Source organism: Artibeus jamaicensis, unplaced genomic scaffold (genome assembly GCF_021234435.1).
Source record: "Artibeus jamaicensis isolate MK-2021 breed Jamaican fruit bat unplaced genomic scaffold, CSHL_Jam_final contig_465, whole genome shotgun sequence".
Classification (NCBI taxonomy): domain Eukaryota; kingdom Metazoa; phylum Chordata; class Mammalia; order Chiroptera; family Phyllostomidae; genus Artibeus; species Artibeus jamaicensis.
Window position 1 is genome coordinate 15,746,929 of NW_026521843.1, and position 24,469 is coordinate 15,771,397.

At 53.0% G+C, this 24,469-nt stretch overlaps 1 protein-coding gene across 1 annotated transcript in view; it reads left to right on the forward strand.

Moving 5' to 3' along the window:
- Window positions 1–24,469, forward strand: part of PLB1 (phospholipase B1) — a 112,954-nt gene that overhangs the window by 49,290 nt on the left and 39,195 nt on the right. Inside the window, exons 18-33 of the mRNA XM_053667136.1 lie at window positions 2,156–2,214; window positions 4,000–4,073; window positions 5,001–5,044; window positions 6,941–7,049; window positions 9,738–9,792; window positions 10,089–10,169; window positions 12,996–13,061; window positions 13,384–13,484; window positions 15,516–15,597; window positions 18,075–18,179; window positions 18,303–18,398; window positions 18,641–18,712; window positions 19,852–19,890; window positions 20,385–20,445; window positions 21,484–21,542; window positions 22,486–22,559. Of these exons, the coding sequence (XP_053523111.1) occupies window positions 2,156–2,214; window positions 4,000–4,073; window positions 5,001–5,044; window positions 6,941–7,049; window positions 9,738–9,792; window positions 10,089–10,169; window positions 12,996–13,061; window positions 13,384–13,484; window positions 15,516–15,597; window positions 18,075–18,179; window positions 18,303–18,398; window positions 18,641–18,712; window positions 19,852–19,890; window positions 20,385–20,445; window positions 21,484–21,542; window positions 22,486–22,559 (1,177 nt within the window). The remainder of the gene's footprint in view (window positions 1–2,155; window positions 2,215–3,999; window positions 4,074–5,000; window positions 5,045–6,940; window positions 7,050–9,737; window positions 9,793–10,088; window positions 10,170–12,995; window positions 13,062–13,383; window positions 13,485–15,515; window positions 15,598–18,074; window positions 18,180–18,302; window positions 18,399–18,640; window positions 18,713–19,851; window positions 19,891–20,384; window positions 20,446–21,483; window positions 21,543–22,485; window positions 22,560–24,469) is intronic.

Sequence of the window (24,469 nt, forward strand, 5' to 3'; positions counted from 1 at the left end):
AGTCAAGACATGTCGAAAGCCTCTTGGCCTCTGTGTGTCACTGCGTGTTTATGGAGGGAGTTGGCGAACAAGTGGGGCCGAGAAAGCCTCCTCGCACCCAAGTTTCAGTTTCTCCATCTTCGGCAAAGGCCGACTGAAAGGGTGGGCTTCTTTCCTCTGGGAGTGGGCCGCTCCCTGGTACAAATGATGCGTTCGACTCCTCCCAAGGCCTGGAAACTAGTGCACAGTCCAGTTCAGCATTGCAGCCCTGGAGACAGGGGCACATGAGGCAGAAAGTGGAGCTATGGGGAGACGGGGTGACTGCAGCAGCAAGGCACTGGGAGGGAGGGGGAGGGGTGGGGGAGGGAGACGTGGGCCTGTGATGTGAGGGGCAGAGCCACACACGGCAGAAAGACTCTGAGGTGTGGTCCCCAAAATGCACTCAGGTAGATAAATACAGTGTAGCCGTATACACACACACACACACACACACACACACACATATATATCATACACACACACATACAGGGTGGGCCAAAAGTAGGTTTACAGTGGGGAGTACACAAAACACAGAATTTATTCTTATGTGATTCATTATTGTATTATTCTCCATACCAGCAACCGTAAACCTACTTTTGCCCCACCCTGCATAGCAATATTCATGTTCGCCAGGCACAAGAGACCTGTGGCCCCAACCTACTTTTCAACGTTATTTTTGTTAGTCTCCTTCATTACCCGTCCCTGAAGCTGAACCGTACAACGGTCTGCTCCTCACAGATGTCAGACGCTTTGCTACCCGCATCTGACCTTGACGCTCTCCCTCCCACCACCTGTACCTCAGAGTGTCCTGAGGCTGAGTTCAAACTCCGCCTCTTCCATGAAGCCTGGTCTGACCCACCCCCACCACAGTCCTAGGGGAGACCAGCCCCCAGCCCCAGAACTGCACACCACTTCACACTTCCCAGAGTCTGTATTATAACTTAGGGATGTTTCCCACGGCCTCCTTAGCCCGCGAGGTCCTCGGGGGCATTTGACACTTCCGGTCACCGAGCAGCCCCTGCACCCCGCCACTGCCTGGGGTGGAATGTGTTTGTCCTGTGAGTGGACAGCTGCTCGGCCACACCACAGCGTGTGCGTAACTGGAGAGAGAAAGCACAGAGTCGGGCTGTGGGGAACAGTCCGCGGCTCCTCAAAACGCTAAACGTGGGATTATCAGAGGACCCCCCCCCTTTCACTCCTAGGTGTATCCCCAGATAACGGAACACAGGCATGGGAATAAACACCCACGTTCCGTACATGAACGTTCAGAGCAGAACTATTCAGAACAGCCGAAGGTGGACACCCAAGTGTCCCTCAGTGTCGCAAATCTGTGTGACTAAATGCCACTCGGCCATAAATGGCAGGATGCACTGATGCACGCCAAAGCACAGGCAAATCTTGAAAATACTGCACACGGGGAAGAAGCCAGACACGAAGGGTCATACATTGTACTGACAGGGTCTGTGTGAAATGTCCAGAATAGGTAAATCCATGGCCAGGAGCAGATTGGCGGTTGCCAGGGACTGGGGGACAGGAAGAAATGAGGAGTAGCTGTGTGTGTGGGGGGGCCTGTCTCATCTGAGGGTAGAGGAAATGTCTCCAAACTAACAGAGGTGGCGGCCGCAAATTCAGCACTAAATGCCACAGGGCTGTTGGCTCTAAAACGGTTCGTTTTATGTCTAATGAATTTCACCTGGATTTTGAAAAATAGTGATATGAAGGCGTTTCCCTTTGCACTGTAGAGAAGCTGAGCTAATTTTTGCAGTAGGACGAGACACTGTATCCCAAATACGACCAGATCCTGGGGGAAATCAGGCACTGGCAGTGGGCTGTGTCACGCCCTGAGGAGGACTGCGCGCCCTGCGGCATCAGGGTCACTGAAAGCCCGCAGGCTCCCCTCAGAAAGCTGGTCACCCGCCAGCCCTGAGCCCCGGGCGCAGGCCTCCCGTGGAGGAGACCGGCAGTCAGGCTCCAGGGCCGCTGCTCTGAGCCTTGTGACGAGGACGGGCTCTTACTGTCGTCGTCCTCACTGAGTTGCTGTTAGTGACTCAGATAATGGTCGATCTGGGAGATCGAGCTTCACGTTTTCAGAGGACATAGGTGCCTTGCTCTTCCATTCACTCCTTCTGGTTCTCAGTTCACAGGCTGAAGGCCGCAGACATCAAGGTGATCGGCGCCCTGGGGGACTCTCTCACGGTGAGTCACCCTGACTGTACAAGGAGGGGCAGGGGAGGGGCTCCTCTGGATTCACGCTAGAGCCTGGGGAGAGGGAACTTCGTGCCTGGCTCTTAAGTGTTGCCATCTTGGGCCCTGATCTTCCTTCACTGTCCACCCCCCACCCACCTTGGGGTCTGGCATTCCTTGTGCATCTTACCTTCACTCTAAACTCGTCATTCCTCTTCCAGTGCTGGAATAAATGAGAAGCAGGAAGTGGGGGGTTCCAATGGGAGCCCCATGATGGAAGTGACCCAGTGCAAATCACGCAGCGTAGCTAGATTAGACCTAATCTCCCACCCACATGGGTCTCCCACCCACGGAGCAGTTCCCTCTCAAAATCCTGGTGCTGTGTTTGTCTATGTGGGAAAGTTGAGGGAGAGGCAAACAGATGATGAGACAGGAGCACCTGCGGGTGGGGATGTGAGAAAACGGGTCCTGGGAGCGTTAAAGCTCCTAAAAATGACCCCAGTCCATCTCTGCAGCCTCTCCCTGGTGACACCTCAGACCTACAAAGAACTCTGTCCTACAAAGAGCCATCTGTGAAAAGCCCCATCAGGCCTCAGAGGGCCTGGCTGGGGTGTCCCAGAGGGTCCCAAACAGAAACTTGTGTTGGACAGCAGCTCCTTGCAGGCAAGTCCTGCTGCCAGAAGTAGCCCCCGGGGCCTTCAGCTGAACGTCCCCCAAGACCAGCAGACACCCTTCATGTCTTCGGCCTGTTCGCACTGATGTTATTATCTCACTCAATGTCCTCAACAAAGCCCCCTGAAGTCTGACACTCCTTAAACTTAACCAATAAAGAAGGTGATGCTGAGTGACAAAAAGTCATTGTCCACGGCCACACGGTTTGTAAGTGCTGGGCCAGGACCAGAACTCACGGGTCCTGCCTCCCAGTCCAGAATTCTGTCCCTGTGCTGCAGCTGGTCTCCTCCCGAGCCCTCAGGGACTCTTTACTCCAAAGGCCCCGCTACTCCCAACCCCCAGGGAGGGACAGGCAAGCTGGTTCTTAGCACTGCCTGCCCCAAGCACTGCCTGCCAGGTATGGCCCAATATCCTCACCTCCACGATATCCCCCCAACTCCTCTGCCCCACTTGGCTCTTTGAAGATGCTCTGGGAATAAGAAGTCAGCAAGAATCAGCACAGCTGTTGAGCATTTCCTGGGAAGGCAGCGCATTGAGTGTGGTGAACGTGGCAGGTGGCAGAGGACCTGGGCGCCAGAGCAGGGATCACACCCTGGGGGCTGGCTCTCGTGCCCTTCGGCATGGCCCTGCCCAGAAATAACACGCTTTCAGCCAGGGCTGTGCACCCGCAGGGCTCGCCCAGAGTGTGGATTAAAGACCCCACTCTTTCGTCAGCTGCGGGATAGCTGCGTGGCCTGTCATTTGCTGGCTGCCCTTTACATTGCCCATGTGTGAGACAGAGTGATGCAAAAGGATTGTGCTACGCTTGCCTTTATGAGAGATTTCACAGCTTTTTACAAGTGAAGGAAACTGGGCCCTGAAATGTGCCCTCTGGAGAATGGACCCGGCAGCCTAATCTTCACAGCACTCTCTCTAGACCGGCGTCACCTGAGCTGGGTCTGAGCAGGGTTTCTCAGGCTGAGCCAAACAGTGGCCAGGCCAGGATTCCCAGCAGGAGCTGTCACCCATCTCTGAAAAGGGTGCCATCTGGACTCTGGAGAGCGCCCCGGCGACCCCGGCCAGAACAAGGTGCGGCCCCCCTGGCCGGCGGGCAGGGAAACTCACTGCCTTGTTGCTCTCTCTCAGGCAGGCAATGGGGCCGGGTCCAAGCCTGGGGACATCTTGGACGTCTACACTCAGTATCGAGGTCTGTCCTGGAGGTGAGTGACGGTGTGGCCCCAAAGGAGACCCATGCATGGCAGGGCTGGGAGGACCCCTGGGCATCGTCACAAACCATTCCTGCAGCAGAGGGATGAGCCACCCAGTACTTGTCATGAGAAACTTCTAGGTTTAATATGAGGACGGTATTAATCAGCTTCCCCAAACCACTTCACACCTCTAGGTTCGGGGCTTCCTCAGCCTAGATTCCAGCATCTCTGGCGCCAGCCGAGTGTTGAATCCCTGGCATCTCCCCTCCTGATGCTGCACAGGGTTAAACCCCAAATACTTTGAGAACCTTGAAAATGTTCCCAGACATATTTGGCAGAGAATGAAGGAATATGGAAAATCAAGGGATTCAATAAACTCTGGAATGTTATATGTTTTCATGCCTAGAAACCCATCCAACTTTGATTTCCTTGGAGTTTTAGAAGTGGCTTGGAAGATGGGTTGCTCTCAAAAAAATACCCTTGCAAAATTGGTCTGGCCAAGGGGAAGAGGAAAAGAGCGATGGGGGCCTCCCGTTTCACTGTGTTGTCAGTGATAACAGCAACGCACAGCTGCGGTGGCTGGTGGGCGAGAGGGGGCTCTGACTGCAAGGAAGGCCTCTTTCCCCTTGGAGGCTGGGAAGAAGAGGGCCCGCTGTGCAATTCACCCCTGCCCCAAGGTCACCACTCAAAGTTATAAATCAACAAAGTCAGCCATGACCACTTCTTGTTTGGATGTTTGGGTGTGTGGGGAGAGAGGAGAGGAATTGCTGTATTCTGGTTTGTTTTTCAAGGGTGTTACTGAAATCCTAAGTCGAAGTCAGTCTCCAAGCCCCCAGGGTGTTTCTCAGAAACAGAAACGTCTGTCTTGGTAGTGTCTGAGATATTTCGGAGTCGCTGGCATTTTCAACCTTCCTTTTCTTTTTTGTTCCCACCACCCAGCGTCGGCGGAGATGGGAACCTCAGCACCACCACCACCCTGGCCAGTGAGTCCCCACGCTCTTACTTGGGCTTCAGGGCGGGCTCCCAGTGACCCTGAGCGTTTCTGCATCGCCCCCTGGTGGCAGCCTTGGGCTTAGCAGGGAACCAATGGTAGGAGACAGCCGCATTCGGCAGGGGGCGCTGCTTCCCTGATGTGATCGCACTGCGATAAAAGCCTGGGAGATTTTTTTTTTTTTTTTTTTAATTTTGAAGTTGTATTTAGAGATCTCAGGTCAAATCTTAGTACAAGTCATTATTAAGACGTGATTCAAGAAAGAAGGGAAAGGAAACCCTTCTTTGCTATTTATGCCTGTCATTCTGAGCAGAGCACCTTTCCCTAACTGAGAGGCATTGAGCGAGGTTTGAGCTGCATTAGGCAGCACTGCAGGCAAAGACATTAAATTCCTCTGTGCAGCTTTAGGAAGCGCTGCTGTTGCAGCAGTGAAGATGAAGTTACCTCGCCCGAGTGACTGCTTGGAATGATTTTTTAAAGCTGTCTTATTCACCTTTTTCTTCTCCGTGCACACACGTCACTGTGCTTGTTCTTAACGACACATGCAATAAATGTTAAAAGTGCTTTCTTCCCCCTTACAATCTTATGGCTAATAGTTACACCTGAGAGGAACTCCATCGGTCCCATTCTCAATTATTCTTGTTGTAATTATTCCTTTGTAGTATATCTTTAGAAGCTAGGAGGTTATTGGAGCTTTAACTCACTAAGAATCTGGTGATAGAGACTGCTTAATCTCCACGCAGGCAGAGCTGATTGGACTTCATGCTTATTATCTGTTTTTGCTCTTTGCAAATCCTGTTGAATTTAAGTAGGTACAGTTCTGGGGTGCTAGTACTCCCCGTCTTCTTTGTTTCTAGGTCTACACACAAGAGCTATTAATAAACTCCCCTATTGCTCAGAGATGGTTTGGGTTGATTTTGTAAGTGTGATGGACTGGTTGTGAGCTGGCCCAGCCTGTACAATACCATGGGCTCTCTGATTACCATGCTATTATCATGGATAACATAACTGAAAATCAACGGGCTCATGATCTTTCACCAAAGTCACTTACAAAGGATTGAGACAAAGTCACTCCTCAGGGGGACTCTTCCAACACACGTAGCCCATGTGGAGACTATCCAATGGGGAAAGAATCATATTTTCAGTAAATGGTTCTCGGGCAACTGGATAGCTACATACACAGAGTGGAGCCGGGCCCCTACCTCACACCGTGCACAAAAATTAACTCTAAATGAGACATAGACCTAACTGTGAGAGCTGAAACAAACTCCTAGAAGAAAACAGAGGGGCAAATCTTTGTGACCCTAGGTTAAAGAAAGCCTTCTTAGATAGGATGCAAAAAGCACAAGTGACAAAAGGAAAAATAGATATATTGGACAACATTAAACACTTTGGTGTTTCAAAGGAAAAAGACAACCAAGAGAAAGTAAAAGACAACCCAAACAGAGGGAGAAAATATTTGCAAATTATATATTTGATAAGGAATTTGTATCTAGAAAATATAAAGGTTTCTTATAACTTAGCAATAAAAAGACAACCTGATTAAAAATGGGCAAAGGCAACATTATGAATATATTTAATACCACTGAACTGTACCCTTAAAAATGGTTAAGATGGTAAGTTTTACTATGTGTATTTTACTATAATTTTTTAATGGACAAAGGATTTGAATCCACATTTCTCAAAAAAAAAAAAGATGCACAAGCGGCCAGTAAGCCCCTGGGACGGCACTCAGTGTCAGTAACTGTGACAGTGTTTCTGTGCTGAGCCAACAGCTCCGGGAAGGGCTGTGGGTGGGGCTCTGCTTGGTCCTGAGCATCCACCGGTGTGTAGGGAGTCTGAACATTGCTCTGGGGGATACTAAACACTGTCTTCCCTGTATTTGCAGACATCCTCCGGGAATTCAACCCTTCCCTTAAGGGCTTCTCTGTCGGCACCGGGAAGGAAAGCAGTCCCGGAGCCTTCCTGAACCAGGCTGTGGCGGGAAACGTGGCTGGGTGAGCAGCACAGTCCTTCTGGGGACCTGTGTAAGGGCTTGGTCTGGATTGGGATTTATGGCTGACAGCTGGGGGATGGTCTTGGGTAGGGGCAAAGGGTCAAAGACTGGACTAGAAGGGCCCCCTTGGGGGTATCTCTGCCTGTGGGACACAGAAAGCCGCTAGCCCACCCCCAATGCCACCCCAGGGCCTAGTCACAGCTGACTCGGATGCCAGGTGTATGCTTTGAGCGACCTACATCTTCTTGTCTCTGAATCTCACGTCCATGTGAGACAGTGACCGGAACAGGGCCCACTGTGGGACAGTTTTCATTGTTTTGCCAATCTATTTCTCCTTTCCTCTTCACCTTCCCTTCCTCAGACACGCTTTTTGAGCAGCTTTTTCGGGCTCTAGATCTCGCCTCCTTCCTGGATCATGGAAAGAGAGTGGGTCCCCTGAGTCTGAGTCCTGGCTTCCCTGTCACCCCTTCACCCCCAACCTGGCCTCATGAAGCCTTAGCCTGAGGGAAGGGCTGGCAGTGAACCTTCCCAGGGTGGTCGTGGGACTCAATGCCACATTGAATTGTAGAAGTTCTAGCAAGCTGTAAATAGCTCTTACCTCTCGGGTCAGGATGGTGGTCCCGGCAGCAGGGCAGCAGGGATGCAAGACCCACCCGGGGAACCTGTTAGTGAACAAGCAAACCCCCATGCCATGGTCATGGGCACTGAATGAACAGGGTTGGCTTTCCTGGGTCCTGTTAGCTCCACTTCCCTCCAAGGTCCACTGGGAGCCTTGAGCTCCACTGGGTTTGCTGCCTGGGCAATGAGTGAGCTCTGCTCCCCAACGAGGGACAACGAAGGGAAGATCCTGTTCTGTATCCCATTCTTCCTCCATGATAATCACAAGCTTCACTTTAGCACGTAGTTCCTAGGGATTCCTGCCCTTTGGCTCCTAGATTCCCTAACTCCGTCCTCCCAGTTCTCAACACAGCCCTGTTCTAGGAGCCACCCAGGTAACTCTCAGGTGTTCAGGATAGGAAAGGTGACGAACTGCCCAGAGCAGAGGCCCTGCGAAACCTAATGTGGCTTAGAATGTATTCAGTGGCTCCATTGTCCTTGTGGTGGGGGCAGCGTGCAAGGCTACCACTCTACTGCTTTCCATTTTTGGCTTACCTTAGTACTAGTGTAATTCGCTTCTTTCCAAGCACACGCCAGCTGGTGGTGTGAGAGGAGAGGCAGTTCTAAGCATGACTGGGTCAGGAAGGCGTCCTAGAGGGAAACCTGAGTCATAAAAGCAACCAAAAAAAAGCGTGATTCATATCACCCTGGATCTCTTCCTTGCTTTCCCAGAGCCCTTGAGGCTCTTTCATTCAAGTAACCCATTTGTCCAGCACATCCCGAGCTGTAGGGCAGAGTTAGACACTGTCATTCCCATATCACAGATACTGTAGCACAAAGAGGCAAAGGGGCCTGAACAGATGCTTCAGCCCAACCTCGTGGTCTGCTAGCTTTGTGCCCCGCAGGCTCTGCCCCAGGTGTGATGGTAAGTCCTCAGACAGACACAGCAGTGTGCGGGTCACAAAGTGCCTTTGTGTCCCCTGCCCCTCGTGTTCCCCACAGGGCCTGTGCGGTGCACAAAGCAGAGGGCCAGGTGCCCATGCTTTCTTAATGGCAACGCTGATGATACAGAGAGGTCAGCAAACCACCCCAAAACTCAGGTCCGCAGACAGAGCAGCTTCTCTGATAACCTCAGATGTCCAGATGAGGAAACCGAGGCTCAACAAGCTCACCTGGCTTACCCAGAATTCCCACCCAGGTTAACTGATACCTACTGTACTGTGACTAAGACCAGGCCAGTTGGGCTGACAGTTAAGAGAGGAAGAGGATGATGGCTATTCCTGCCAGCGGCTGTACCAGAGACCTCATTGATGACAATGCTGATGATGGTGGCACAAATAATTCACTGGTTGAGTTATCATGTGGATGCTGACCACGTGCTGTTCTAAGTTCTCTGTGGCACCTTATTTAATCTGCCCAGCAACTCCATGAAGAAGCTGTGCTGACCATCCCCATCTTACACAGGAAAAAACAGAGGGCTGGCCAGGTCGAGTACTTTGCTAAGGTCTCAGAGCTGGTCAGGGGCGGAGCAAGGATTCAGACCCATGCTGTCTGGCATCAGTGAGGGCTCTCGCTCCCCAGGGCTGCTTTGCCCATCTCACTTGCCGCTCCCACTAACCCTCTAAGACTAGGGGTTTTCTCCATGTTCGTAGTCTTTTTGACCTGGGAACTTAAATCATATTCCCACAGTCAGGAAGCGGTAACTCAATGGCAAACTCAAGTATGTCTGACAACTATGTCACCTGGAGGGTGAGGTTCCCTTGAGGCCAAGGTCATGGCATGAGCCATGCAGGACATGGAACACATGCTGCTTTCTGTCTGCCCAGAACGAGCCTGGCGTGGGAGAAAAAGCAAAGCAGGTGATCAAATGTGCCCATCAGGACACAGTCCCCCCAGCAGTCGGACATGCGGAGTGTTCTGTTCTTCCCACCCCCCAGGCCTGACTCCCTCCCCCAGCTCTTGACAGGAGCCTGGCCTTCAGTCCAGCTTTCCTGCCACAGATTTCAGTCCTGTTCTCTCTGCTAAGTCCCCTCCCAGCCCCAGCCTCACAGTCCCTGCTCCTCACGTGACCTCTTCCTGTGTCTGCCCACAGGCATTTACCTCTTCAGGCCAGGAGGCTGATAGATCTGATGAAAAATAGCACTCTGGTAAGTCTGGGCGAGGTGCCACCTGGGACCACCTGTGGTGGGAATTTCCAGGACAGGGACAAGGCAGCAGAAATCCATGAAGACAGAGAGAGGCAGCTTTGGGGGAAGACCAGGCCACCTGGAAGTCCAGAGAGTTCATCTTAAAAAAAACAAAAAACAATAATAACATCCTCTAAACCTGGGCGGGGGGAGAGGGAGGTGTGAGGACCCATTCCTGCCAGTGTTCAGCACTGTGTGTCATCCTTGACATGACCCTGGGGTAAGACATTTACTTGTTCATTTTCTATCTATTTCAGAAGATAAATTTTCAAGAAGACTGGAAGATAATAACCATGTTTATAGGAGGCAATGACCTCTGTGATTTCTGCAAGGACCCGGTAGGTCCCAGGGGACGATTTCCGCCCCAGGTCCCTGAGCAGTTTGTCGGGCTGGGACTTGGGGCTTGTGGTCCGGCCTGGGTCCAGCCTGGGCTTAACCTCGAGACCCAGGTGGCACCCTCCTCCCGGAAGAGCGTCGACAGGCCCAGCAGCAATGCTGATGAGATGAATCCTGATTAGGTTTTCTGTCAAGGGAGCCTGAGCATAGCATTCTAGAAACCAAGATGACATTCCACTGATCTCCAGAAGCCTGGCCTATCTCCAGAGCTCACTGTAGGTCAGCTCCTTTCTCCCATACCCGACTGCCTCCCCAGCTCCGCCTTCGTGCTGTGACTTGTATGGGAAAGTTGAGTTCCTAACACAGGCCCTCTGCTGAGGTCAGAGCCCAGTCCCTCTGGGCTGGTGGGAGACCCCAGGGCCAGGCTGCCGCCCCGAGGGAGCTGGGAGCAGTGCTTCTTCCTGGAATCCCAGGAGCTCCGAGCAGGAAGAAACCGCACCAGCTCTCTCCACCAGCCTCCACCCGCAGCAAAGGTGCTTTCCATAGACTCCAGCTGTGGAACATGGCCAGGGATGGGCAGCTCTTTAATTTGCAAGGTGGCCCAGGCCAGTGAGCTGAGTAGCTGTACATTGTTTTGTGGTGGTTCTTTGTGTTAAGCCTAGACTCCAGCCTCTGCTGGCACGCCTCTTCTACACTCAATTTTTTTAATGTTTTTTTAAAATCGTGCAAGTGACTTTTTTTTAATGTTTTTTTAAAATCGTGCAAGTAATACACACAGGAAACATATCAAAGTGCAGAGAAAAAATATTCTCAGTAACCAAACCACAACATCCAGCAATACCATTGTTAACGCTTTAATAAATGTTTCTAGCATTTTCTGTGAATGTGGAGAAAATACTTTATTATTTTCTAACAATGATATCATTCCAAAAATATTGTTTGGTAATCCACTCTTTTTCAATAGGTACATGTTGGGAAGATATTCCTATATCAGTATTTATTTTTCTATCAAATAATTCTTAAAGGCTATATAGCAGTACATAATGTAGATTGCCCATACTTTACTTCACTGTTCTTAATTATTGGGTACTTAACTTACATTACTCGTAAGTGTGCCTATTATAAATGAACACCAGGATAAACAACCATCTTTATCTACATCCACAATTGTTTCCTGGTACGTACTGTAGGTAGTAAGCTTTACAAGTAGACACATATGTCTACTCCCCCAATGCTATATTTCCAAACATACTGAGGTGCTGAAACACGTGTGTGGCAAGTGTCCGTGTGACCACTGCCTAGATTTTACACGTGTTAATATTGTGCTATATTAACACATATCTGTCCATCCATCTCATTTTTGGAGACTCTGCACATTTTTAATGCTTTGGATATACATGACCAAGTTACTGCCAGTGTGCGTATACCAATTATGCCTCTCTCCCCACCTTCCAACTGGCAATGTGCATTATTTAATAGCTGCTAATCTGATAAATGAGAAAAATTGAATCTTGTTTTCAAATTTTGCATTTTTTTGACTTCCTACATAGGAATGAACTTTTATTTCCCTTGTTTGAATCTCTCCTTTGGGTAAATTCTGTACTATGCCTATTGGCTGTTTGCAGGTATTTATCTTTTTATCGTTGATTAGTAGAAACCCTTCATCATAGGTGCTGCCCACTTATTGTCTTCCATTTAGTTTGGAAGGGATGCAGGGCTTTCTGATAAACAAGACACTTTTTATTTCTAGTATTGTTTGCTGGGTGCGTGTTACAGGCCAGGCACTGCCCTGGGGGCCAAGCAGGCGAGTGAGACACAGGCTCTGCTCTCAAGATGCTCAGCCCATGGCAGGGGGCGGAGCGGGCACAGTCAGTTCACCGTAACCTGGTGAGGAAAGACCATGCCGCGGTTCCGGGTGTGCACACACATGTCTGAAGGCAGAGTTCCTGTGTTGGGAGTTTACACAGAGCAGGGGGCACTTGCCAGCTGGGACCCGAAGTCCAGGACCTTTGTCAGGCAGAAAAGGGACCAGCTGAGTGAAACTTATGAAGTGGCAAGTCTTGCCGTGGCCTGGGAGCCCCTGGCCTGAGGGGTGAGCCTGCTCCCCAGACCCCTCCTTCCCTGGCATCGAAGTCACCAGGGTGTGGGGGTCTCAAGCTGTGAGGGGCCCCCGAGGGAGCCCTGGGGCTGCTGGGTGGGGGAGGCAGGACCATGGGCCCTCCCCACTTCCCTGTAGTTTTGCTTCACTTGCTAGAGCAGGGTTCTTCGTTGGAGTTCATTCAGAAAGGGTTCCACTGTTTCTTAAAAAGTTTAAGAACCACAAGTACCAAAATCAAGAGAAATAACCATTAAAATGTGTTAGTGTGTGGGAGAGGGGTTTCCTGGGGCCCCATCACCCTCCTTAAGTGGTATGGCTGGGCCGTGGGCACTGGAGGTCTAAGCAGAAGGCATTAGAGCACAGGACTAGGGCATGTTCGAGCTGCAGGAGGCCTCAGCGGTCCTCTGCTCCAACACCCCGTCTTGGAGGGGCCCAGAGTGGGATGCGCCTTAGCTAGGGCCCTGCATCCAGTTGATAGGAAGTGGATGTGGAGCTTTTCATGGCTCCATGCAGGAGAAAGGGCATCTCCTCCACAGGAGACGGGGTCACAACCATGATGAGCCTGAGGATTGTGGGGGTGGTGTGGAGGCTGGGGGTCCCAAGGCAAACCTGTGTTTCAGGGTCTCCCATTCTGGCGGAAACACAGGAAAGAGGGGACACACACCTCTGTGGCCCTGGTCTGCACAGAAGTTGGGTGACAAATGGTGTTGGATGTTTCCTCTTCCTGCAGGCCCACTATTCTCCCCAGAACTTCACGGACAACATTCGGAAGGCCCTGGACATCCTGCACGCTGAGGTATGGGGGCTGGTGCTCGTGGCCTCTGAGCAGCCCAACCGTGGTTCTTCTTGGGCCTCAGACCTAACCTGGAGGCGGCTCTGGCTTCTGGCTGAGACCTCCTTGTCAGGTGCCCTTTACCTGGAGACCAGCACGACCGTGCTGTCAGTCCTGCTTCAGCAGCCCGAACACATAGGTGCTGATGGGGGGCGGAGGGGTGGTGGAGGGGGAGGCAGGGATGCAGGAAGTGGACGGGGCCAGACGGAAGGCCATAGACCTGACCCCCAGCAGGAGCAACTGCCCAGCCCCTATCCTGTCAGTGACCGACTTTGACTTTGCTCAGGTTCCCCGGGCGTTTGTGAACCTGGTAAAGGTGTTGGAGATCATCAACCTGAGGGAGCTGTACAATGAGAAGAAAGTCAGCTGCCCAAGGCTGATCCTCAGGTAAGCCTCTCCCTGTTCCCCAAGGGGCCACAGGACCCTTAGCAGAAAGTGACTCTGAGGAGTTAGAAAACCCAAGCAAAGAAGCTGGAGGAGCGTGGAGACCACTTCATTTTTTAAGCTGACGAGGTCTAATGGAGGAGACTTCTGGACCTGGAGGAGACCTCGGCTCCACCTGGAGTACGCACCTGCAGCCCACACACGCTTCTGTTGCCATGGCCGCTCAGGATACCCTTCAGTCCCCCAGGGAGGGAAGAGTCAAGCACGAGGAACGGAGGGGGCCTGGGTGGGCCAGGCTCACTGGTGGCTGCTAGGGCCGACTTTTCAGAGTGTTCGGCTCCTTCCCCACCCCCAGGGACTCCAGTCCAGGACCCAGGGAGCCTCTGTTTGGCATGGTGCCCCAGGCTGGGCATTCACAAATATAGGGCTATGTTTGCTTGATAGAGGAGAGCGTGGTCAAATCAGAACCAGGAGGGTCTAGAGGACAGGGTCTTCCCCCGGGGAACAGAGAGCCCTGGTCTGGGGTGCCCCCCCCCCTCGGGAGGCTTTCTTCATCCTCAGTCTCCACAGCTGAAGGAAGGTGGCTCCCTCTCTAGTATTACTCGTCTCCGCAACCCTCAGGAATAAGACGTCCTTCTAACCAAACAGGAACATTTCACGCAGCATTGCTCCCTGCTGGGCCTCCTCCGGACCATCCGCTGAGGTCATCGTGGCTGTGCCCATCCCCCTCCACCCCCCAGCTCTGTATCACACCCCCGCACACCATCGCCCAGAGCACATCACATGATGATTATTCATGTGCCTCTCCCGGGCCCTGAACCTCGTGTCTGAGTCACTGCTAGCACAACACAGGGGCTCAGTGGCTGTTGGCTGAATGGCTGAATGAATAATTCACAAGGGCCAGATTTGCTCTTTGAAATGAAAAGGTATCTTGGCTGCTCCCTCGAAGATCCATGCCAAACCTCACCTGGGGGCCCAGACTGCACAGGGCCCCTCGGGAGGCCCGCGGGTGCTGAGAGCATGAGGACGGCTGCTGGATGACACGCGCCTATGAACGCAGCTGGTGTCAGGCATCCTATTTTCAGCTGCTGACTCATCCCCTGGCTCCCGCGGTCTCCAGTCTCTGTTTTCGTTCTGCTGCAGAGCAGCTCACCCAAAACTCTCTTGCTGCCCATCACCGCAGGCTTGTTAGATGATCAGAGCTAAAGGCTCAGGGTAGGCATCTGCCAGGGTGGCTCTCAGCTCTGAAGCAGCCGAGTCGCTAACTGTGGGTCAGGCAGGCTCAGGGTCACCTTAGACCACAATTTCTGCAGCACGCTGCCCTCCCTGCCTCTCTGCTGTTCATTTCCTTGGTGGCGCTGAGTCTACCCAGAGCCATCCACAATGTTATTTCCTTATCTCTCAGACCAAACGCCTGGATTTGCAAGCTGGCCGTCCAGATCAGAGCTACAGACTGGACAGAAGCCATTTAACCAGGGATCAAGGGCTCAGGTTCATCCCAGGCAGACTTGAGTTCAAGCTCTGGCTCCTACTCTTAGCATCTGTGTGACCTTGAGAAGATGACCACACTGGGCCTCAGTTTTCTCAACTATAAAGTGGGGATAATGATAATACAAGAATGGCTAAAGGGGATTAAACAGGTTAATACCCATAAACCCCTTGGCACAGCAAGTATTCACCATCTGTTAGCCATTCTCATTATCACCGTTGTCACTACTGTCATTTAGAAGGAGGCCTGCCTGACCTCCACCTTTTGCCTCAGACAGTCCCAGAGTAGCTGAGCTCCATGAAAGGCACCTGCTGTAGACGTCGGGAGGAGTTAACTATTTCATTTTCACAAGCAAATCCAGGTCTGGGAAATTTCCTTCGGCTTCATCGGTACCGTTGACAGGGTAGCCTGACAGGGCCCCCGTTAGCACTGACCCCTGATACCGCCACGTTAGGGGGTTCCGGATCTCCAGGTACTGTTTCTGCATCGTGCACTCAGACGGAGATTTGGGGCGGGGTGGGGCGTCTCTTTTGTTTGGTCTGCAGGAATCTGTGTCCCTGCGTCCTGAGGTCGGAGGAAAACTCAACGGAGCTTGCCGCCCTCATCGAAGTGAATAAGAAGTATCAGGTGAGGCGGGCATGGGCTGCACGGGAACCGCTGGGTGATGTGGTTGGAAAATGAGCACATGCTTATGTTTTTTTCGGTCCTCGACTGGATGTGAGGTTACCTCTGACCAGTTTGCAGATTTCAAGACACCCTGCAAGGTGGCAGGGGCTGTGGTTCCATTTATTTGAATCAAGCTCTAAAGCCAAGTCACTGAACATACTTCACCAAGTCACTGAACATACTTCACCTTAAACTAAACCAAGTGTTTCCCGTTGTCCACGGGGAATGTATGTGAGCCCCACGCCCGGTGGGAAGCCTTTTCCACCCAAGAGAAGCTGGGTGATTCTGAGAGGTGACTTGCATTCCCTCTCCCCTCCCCTCCCAGGGGAAGGGGCGTTACCGGGGAGCAGGAGGAGAAAGAAAGCCGGCAGGCACTCCCTGAACACCCTGTGGGTTGTGCGTTCCAAGCTTTCCCGTCACAGCTTGGACCAGAGCAGCTGACTCCCTTGACTCAATCTTGAGTTTCCCCCCAAATAATTGTCCAGTCACTCAAGAAGACAGTAGTAGCTCCCTGGTCCTTCTGGGATGGACTGCAAAATGCTTCCAGGGTGGATTCATCCTTCAAGTCCATGGACTCCTTAGAACAGAACCACTTCTCGGGGGACTCTTTGGGGGGCAGCCATCTCTGCCAGGGGTATCAGGACCCAGGAGAATGAGCCTCTCTCTCTCATGCTGTGACGCGACTGCCCGGCCCTGTGGACACCTCCCTGGCTGCACTGCCTTCTCTGTGCGCAGCCCCTGTGTCCCCATGGCTGCGCCAGGACAGGGAAAACCTCTGGGGCCATGAGAGCAAACCTGTTCCAGGTGGGCGTCTCAGGTGCACGCAACAAAGGAGGCCTATGCAGTTCTGGCTTATTTAAGCAGGTTTATTATTTAAGCACAATATCTGGAAGAGCTAGAAAGCTAGAGTCAGAGGCCAAGCCACCAGAATCATGGAATTCTAGGGGCCAAGCCATAACAGTCCAAATTAGACCAAAGAACTAGCCCAGGGTGCAGCTGCCACCCTCAGCAGAATGGAGTCTGTGCTGTCCCTCCATCTTCTTTGGGGTAGTTTCCGCCCCCAAGTGGGAGCATTCGCTGGAGACCCTCAGCACATGCCCACACCCTTGTTGTGAGGGGCGTTGAGAAAGCCAGAGCTCGCCTTTCTCACCTGCTGCTGCGAGAGGCAGGCTGCTCTTCATACAGTGCAGTTTCTCAAACACAGGAAGTGGGTTCAGATGCTGGGCAGACAAAAAGAGGAACTATGTACCAAAACTGCCTTCACCGACCTTTCGAGATGGGCCGGTTGGTTCAGCCGGGTCTGATCTGGTTCAGCCTGAGACCCTAACGTAGTGTCCTGGAGAAGCTCACAGCTTAGCCACCTGAACCCATCATGCCCTCTCTCCGAATCCTCTCACTCCCCACTTCCTGCCAAAGCTACGGTTCCCCTCATTCTCCCTGGAGATGATCACCGCTGTTAGTGCCACCCTGTGCCAGGCATTCTAGACACTATTTCTTTCATGTCACCAGAGATGCACAGTACCCCTGTGAGCCGGTATGGCTGGTCCATGGAGTAACCAGTGGCATTGGATTTTGGCAAGAGCTCTTGCCAAACAGAGCTCCAGAGCGGGAAAGCATCTTGTCACACAGCTAGTTTGTGGCATCGCACCTTCTGCTTCACGGCTCTGCCTATGAACAGGAGACTTCCTGGGAGAGCAAAATTGAGGTGTCTCCACTGTAGGGGCTCTGTTTCGGGCTGACTCTGTGCAAAGAAAGTGCTCGGTATCTTCTGAAGTGGCCACACTCATGTTCTCAGGTTTGCAGACCTGACTTCCCTCTCCAGCCAGGGTTTTGGCCCCAAGTGGCATGAACCTGGCAAGCCATGGGATGGCCGTCTGGCACCCGTGGGAGCCAGAACTGGGTTAATCGGTCCTCCTGGAACTGAGGCCAAGTAGAAGCTGTGAGAGTGACAGCTTCATTACTCTCCCAGACAGATCCGAGAGTCTCGGGAGCGTGCAGGCCCAGGAGCCCACGCACTCACACACGCCACAGGGACACACCACAGGGACACGCCACATTAGGCAGCAAAGGTCACTGGTGATTCACCTTTGATTTTCTGAATAAATGTAGGACAGAAAGTAAGTTGCCCCGTCCCGCAAGTTTTAATCAGGAGCTTTAAAGGGGATCAAGCTGGTGGCCTCAGGGTTTTCCTTACGTTCCTTTTTTCACGGCCTAGGTCAAGTGTGCGATGGCAGCAGAGGTTGGGGCCGGGGGGAAACAGGGGGGATGGAGGCTAATTTAAAAGGTCACTAGCTGGCTCCTGATCAGTGGAGACTTGGCTACAGAGTGACTTCACGGCAAGGCCAGACTCCGTCAAATTCTCTGGCCGTGAAGGAGACCGCACAGAGACCAAGCAGACACGGAGAGCACCTGACCCTCGTCCCCTCTGCCTCCCGCAGGAGGCGACTCACCAGCTGGTTGAGAGTGGGCGATATGACACGAGGGAAGATTTTACGGTGGTCGTGCAGCCGTTCTTTGAAAAAGTGGACATGCCGAAGACCTCAGTAAGTGAAGCAATGTGGACAAGTGGGGGTGGGGGGATACGGACAGCGTCCAGCTGTTTCTGAGTGTCACCTGCATGACCGGACGTCTCCTGACTCGGCCTCTCTTGTCTGCCCCGTGACCAGGAGGGGTTGCCCGACAGCTCTTTCTTTGCTCCCGACTGTTTCCACTTCAGCAGAAAGTCCCACGCCCACGCAGCCAGCGGTCTCTGGACCAATATGGTAAGGTGACCTAGGCGGGTGACGAAGGCGGGAAGAATGTTCCTCCCTCTGATAAGAAAAGGACTCCAGAAAGCTTTCGCTGGAGCTCTGAGGCCCCTCGTCCAGGCGGTGGGAGCCCCACACAGCAACGATAACCAACCCATTTCCTTTGTCCTCTGCCCTCCCCCAGCCCGGACCCGTGGCCTGGGCTACCACTCTTGCTGCCTCTTTCTCACTCCCCATCTTCCTGCTTCTTGGTTTAGCTGGAGCCCGTTGGCCAGAAGACAACACGCCATGATTTTGAAAGCGAGATCGATATCGTGTGTCCAAACGAGGTAGAGTGAAAAGCCCATCCCTGCAACGGCTCCACCTAAGCATCTCTTCCAGCCTTTTAAAGTCTTGTTATCACTTCTCAGTCCATTGCCTACCAGGATCTCACCCTCATCCCCAACTCTGTTCACCTGCTCACTCATTCCAGACTCCGGGGAGCCATCCACAGTGTCCCATCCGGGTGGACTGGGATGGATGACAGTCCCTGGTGGCCAGAGGCCATGGGTGCTCCTCTGTTTTTTTTCTGTCACAGAGAGCCCTAGCACAAGTCTGGGCTACACACAGCTCTTTCCAGTCCAAAAGAGGAGCCCAGTGTTACCATCTAGCTCTCACTGGGAAGGCTAGTGGTGGGGACAGCATCAAGGGCAGAAAGGGACAGAGAGACACTCCATGTAGCTGTCTCCATGGCACAATGGGAGGGGCGAGGAGCAGAGAGCCAGAATAATATCTGCTGGGATGGAGGTTTTGGGGGTGTCATTTGGAAGCTGGAGCTGGGAAAGCAGACATTAACCAGGAAGACAAAACCAATCAAAGCCCCCCGTTCACCCACGTGGGGTTGAAAGATTCTTGGATCTCTGCAGCTGCTCCCTCACCTCTGTGAGCCCCTCTGTGTTCCCAGTGGGGTCCCCCTGGCCTGGGCTTGCATGAGGCAGGACCTCAGAGAGCCTGATTTTCTTGCCTGGGCAGGAAGGAACCCAGGCTGCTACAGGGCAGGAGTGGCATGGAGTGGCAAGGGGGGTCTCGGGGGTAGGGACACGGGCTTGTGCCGGCAGAAAGTGATGCTTTGCTGGCAGGGGCCAGGGTCGAGAAAGAGGTGACACAGCCACCCCAGTGAGCCACATAGAAGGTGAAGAGCAGACCTGGTCATTCCCGGGAGCCAATGCAAGGTTTATTCTAATGCTCCTGTGGGTTCAGATTGGGTCCTGGGTGGGTCTGGGCTGCAGAGAAGGCCCCAGTGCACCCTGGGAAGGAGCCCCCAGGGTCACCCTGGCAAGGAGGGGGCTTGTGACATGGAGCGGGGAGGCTGACTGTGTTTCAAGCATTTACACCCAGGCCAGCACCTCTTGAGGGTGGGGGAACAGAGAACAATGCAGAAAACAAGCCAAATTTACTACGGTTGCTCACCCTGCCCCCCCCTTTACAGGACTGGCCATTCCTGAGGACCTACAAGAACAGTGTCCAGGTATCTGCCTATTGCTTTCTTTCCTCTCACCAGCCTATGCAGGGGCAGCCCTTGAACTGGGATTTGCCCCACAGGGTGGGTGAGACCAAGGGGTTCACATTCTTTTATAAAGTCCATCCACACACACCTCAGACAGGGTGGAGGGCAGAGTAACAGTCCGGAATGGGCCCAGCCAGTCACGCCTCAGCCTCAGCAAGGGCGTAGATGGAGACCCCATCCTCCCCATAAAGCTGCTATGGGTCGGGGGGTGGGGGTTTTGTTGATGCCCCAATTCTTGCATTAGTTGGTGGAGGGGTCTGAACGACATTAGCACATCTCAGGGGGGCTGGTGTTCAGAATTGCCTAGGGAACCCTCTTTAAATGCCCTTCTGGGCTCTTCCCTTGTTGGGGTGGGGCGTATGCAGGAGTCTGTGTTTGTTAAGGTCTCTGCGTGTCTGACACTCAGCAAGTCTCTTTGGTCCCTTCCACCCCTGAGATCCACTCTCTGCCCTTAGGGTCATGGGAGCCACCTGCTATGCCAGGACAGAGCCCCTTCTGCCTCACCGCCCACCTCAGGTGAGCCCTGTGGGACACACCGGGACACAGGACCTCTCCACAAGGACTCAGAAGCCCAAGAATGTTCTGACAAAATTTCCACATGTAACTTAGTGATGCAGTTATGGCCAGTGCTTGCTTGCGGTCTGGGTGGTCACCTGGGACAAGTCCCTGATTTGTCCCTTTCTTCCCTGTAGAGATGCCTTATCTAGCAGGCCTCCAGGTGGCCAGGCCAGGAATTGTTTGTCCCTTAAAGGTAGCACAGTGAAGGAGCCACAGGAGCTCCCCATCCAGTGACCTAGCCCTGTGGTGTGACCTCACGAGGCCAGAGGTGGGGGCCAGGTGCCCAGGGAGCCCCAAGTGGCAGCCAGCTCTCAGGTGGTCCTGGGGTTCCTGGCTCTGCCATCACTGCCAGCGCCTGCAGGGCGGGAGAGTTCCTGGCATCTTGGGAGGCACTTGAGAGCCCAGAAAGACCTGGTATGATTGTGTCCCAGGTTCTTGATGGAGACACATAACTCAGCTCTAAATGGGCTGTGCATCAGGCCCTGAACCTCATCTCAGATGGTCCAGTGCCCATCTGGTTGTCCACGCAGGTCACAGCTGGTATTCCACAGGACTGCTGGCACTGCAATGGTGGGATCCCACCATGCTGTCCTTCCCCTTCCTCCCTCCCTCCCTCCCTCCCTCCCTCCCTCCCTCCCTCCCTCCCTCCCTCCCTCCCTCCCTCCCTTCCCTTCCTTCCCTCCCTCCCTCCCTCCTTCCTCCCTCTCTCTTCCTTCTTTTCCTTCCTTCCCTCCTTCACACCCATTTACCCATCCCCTTTCCTTCTCCCTCTCTCTCAGCACCCTTTTCTCTCCATAGGTCCAGGATTCCTTTATTAAGTCTCTTATAGGAAAGCCTGTCTTAATGTAACCTCTGCCTCCAGGGCGCCATGGACACTTGAGTCCTGTGTGGCCCAGAGCACAGGCAAGTGGGGTTTCTGATCTTGCTTAAAGAAGCAGTAGACTCTGACTGCAGCTTCCTTTCCATGGACTCAAGTGTGTGCCTCTGTCTCTCCAGTGCACTCCCTGAGACCTGCAGACATCCAGGTCGTGGCTGCTCTGGGGGACTCTCTGATCGTAAGGACAATAAGGGTCCCTGGGGTGGGGTGGGGGTGGCTGTGTCAGTTCAGGTCCCAGTCCGCCTCCCTCCAGGGCCTGCACTTCTGAGCCCTGCATTATGCTCCCCCCACGCCCAGCCATCTCCAGGCCCTGTCAGTCCAAGCACACGGCGACAGCTTGTTTCGCAGCCACTTTCTCACTCAGGTGCGCAAAGGGAAGTCTTTTCAGGAATGAACTGAATTATCTCAGGCAGTGGAGGTACGCTAACAACACATGTTTAACAATCACAAAAACATGTCATTTTGACTCAGAAAGTCTTCTACGCCTACCTGTAGAAGGATGGCGTAGATGCCGTTCATTTGGATGACGCTTTCCAAGCAGCTCAGACCTGCCACCTGCTTCCTCTTTGCATCTGCACAGGACGCAGCAAAGACACCCCAGCTGTGGCTAAAGCTCCGCTTCTAAGTTCTGAGGAATGGGGCTCTTCGCCACCCCAGAGGACCACTCCATGGCAGCACCCCTAAAGCCATGAGAGTGCCCTACAGACTGTCCCAGCGAGAAAGAACAGAAATGTGAAGTTCTCGAGGAATCTGCCCCCGGCAGTCCACTCAAATCTGTGAGCTCGTTCTTCGTTGCTCATGAACTGAGCATGAGGCCAATAGTGATGTTACAACAGCATCTCAGGCTCACAAAGCACGTTAGAGTCTTCCACACCCTTTCACAACCCCAATCCAATTCAGTCATTGAAAGAACCCTGTGGGGTAGGCAAGGCACATCCTTAGCGCAGTCGGGAGCCAGCTGCCATTCGCAGGAGGCCAGTGCAAGTCCTCTGACCCCGGCCCAGTGTTCTGCTTGTGTGTGGCGTGGGGTGTTGGGACCACCTGCAGACACCCTGCACATCGACAGCCTTCATTTCCTTTGACTTGCTGATTTTCCTCTGGATTTTGGTATGTTTTCAAAGGCTGGCAATGGAATTGGCTCCAAACCAGGCGACCTTGCTGATGTCACCACTCAGTATCGGGGGCTGTCATATAGGTAATGATAACCCTTGACCCCTGGCCACCCTGGGTTCACCCCCAGAGACTGGGGATCTTTGTCCCCTGTGAATTCACAAATAACAAAGAGCAAGGACAGGTCTGGAAAGGGCTTCCGGAAGGAAAACCTGTGTTACGCCTGCAAAGTGGGAGTGTGGTGAGTGGAGAGGGTCTTTTACTCTTGATGACCTTTTTCTTTTTCTTTTTTTAAATTGTGCAGAAAAAGCAAACCAGGGTTCTTAGCAGGCTCCTGGGTCAGCAAATCCAACATGAAATGCACCCGAAAAGCACCAAATCTCTGAGTCTTCACCTGCCCGTTTGCGTGTATACGTCTCTGTGTCCTGTCTCTATGCGTTTGTTCATGTCAGTCTGTGGTCACACCTCCACCTTTACATGTATGTACACGTCTGCACAGAAAACTCCACAATGCGACACACTTCAGGAGGAAGTAACCACGACAAAATCACAGCAGCAGATGCTGATCGAGGGGCATGTATGGGAAGCGCAGGCAAAGGCCCGTGCTCTCTGTGCAAACCACTCCCTGGCAGGAAAAGGCGCCTGGGTGCCGCTGGGAGTGGAAGGGGAACACCCAGCCCTGGCTTCCCAGAGGAGGTGGTAGCCCCGTCGTGTCCTGACACAGTAGCAGTTAGGTCACAGAATGGGTGAGAAAGAACATTCCATATACAAGGTGTCAGGTGAGCAGCTGGATGTGGGCATTCTTAAGTTTCTTTCCCAATAAAGCTCAGATTTGCGTCTGCTTTACCGTGACTGGCAATTAGCTCCTACTTCCCAACAACCAGAGCAAAACCGGCCACCAGAGGGCAGAGTGTTAATGAGAAACTGCGCGGCCAACAGTGCGCTTGCCTCCTCTCCCCAGGGTGCATTCAAAGGAAATGTTCCTTCTGAGAAAGTGAGAGGGAGTGCTGATGGTTAGGATTGTGACAGTTTTCTGGTCAGCCCTGAGGACAGCTCAGAGAGAAAGGTTTTCCTGGGTGAGAGAGGTGTCCTCACTCAGCCTGCAGCCACCCACAAAGAGGGTCCAGGGCGTGGGAAGCATGACAACATCACCCCCTGAGAGCTGGGGTGCATGCCGCGGAGCCCCTGATGGCCCCTAGGTTTCCACATACCTCACCCAGTTGGTTGAACAGGCTCCCAGAGCCTCCCCTCCTGACCACTTGGCCCCAGGTGTTCCTGAGGCTGCAAGAAGCAGAAGAGCCAGAGGGAGACAGAGAGAGCAGAGCGTATCCCAGCCCGGGAAAAGGATGGGGTTGTGGCAGCTGCGTTCAGTCTTAGCTGGCCAGTCTTAGCTGGCCGAGGCAGTGGCCACCCATCACAGTGAGGAAAGATAGAAAAGAGATGGACCAGCCACTGGGTGGTGGAGAAGCTGTGCCCGGTGGTGCGGTCTGGGGAAGGGAGGCCATCTGCCCAACTTTACCCACAGGCCCACAGGACAGGCCCTGAGAGTCCGACTCAGGCAGGTGACCTTCGGTTAAAGGTTTCTCTTGGCTGCAGTGGAAACACCCAGCCATCGCTCTGTCTCTTCCTCCAAGTGAAGTCCAGTGAGGCCTAATGTTTCAGCCTCTGTATTCAATGGCTCATATACACAGCCCTTATATTCAAAGGCTGCTATCCCTTTGAACCCTTTGCTTGTTCTAAATGTTTCACATGCCTGCCCCCAGATCCCCATGTGTTAAAAACGGAAGCTCTGGGTCAGAGTAGGGGAGACAGTTCGACACGCGGTGGAACATACAGACTAATGTTTCCCAAAGTTCGTTCTGTGGAACACTAGCCCCAGCCGCGGTGCTGAAGAAGGCAAAAGTCTTTGTATTTTTGGAAACATTATCTACTGTGTCCTTCCTCCGGGGCATCACATGCATCTTAGCTTATGAGAGGCTCTGAGATTACCTGCAA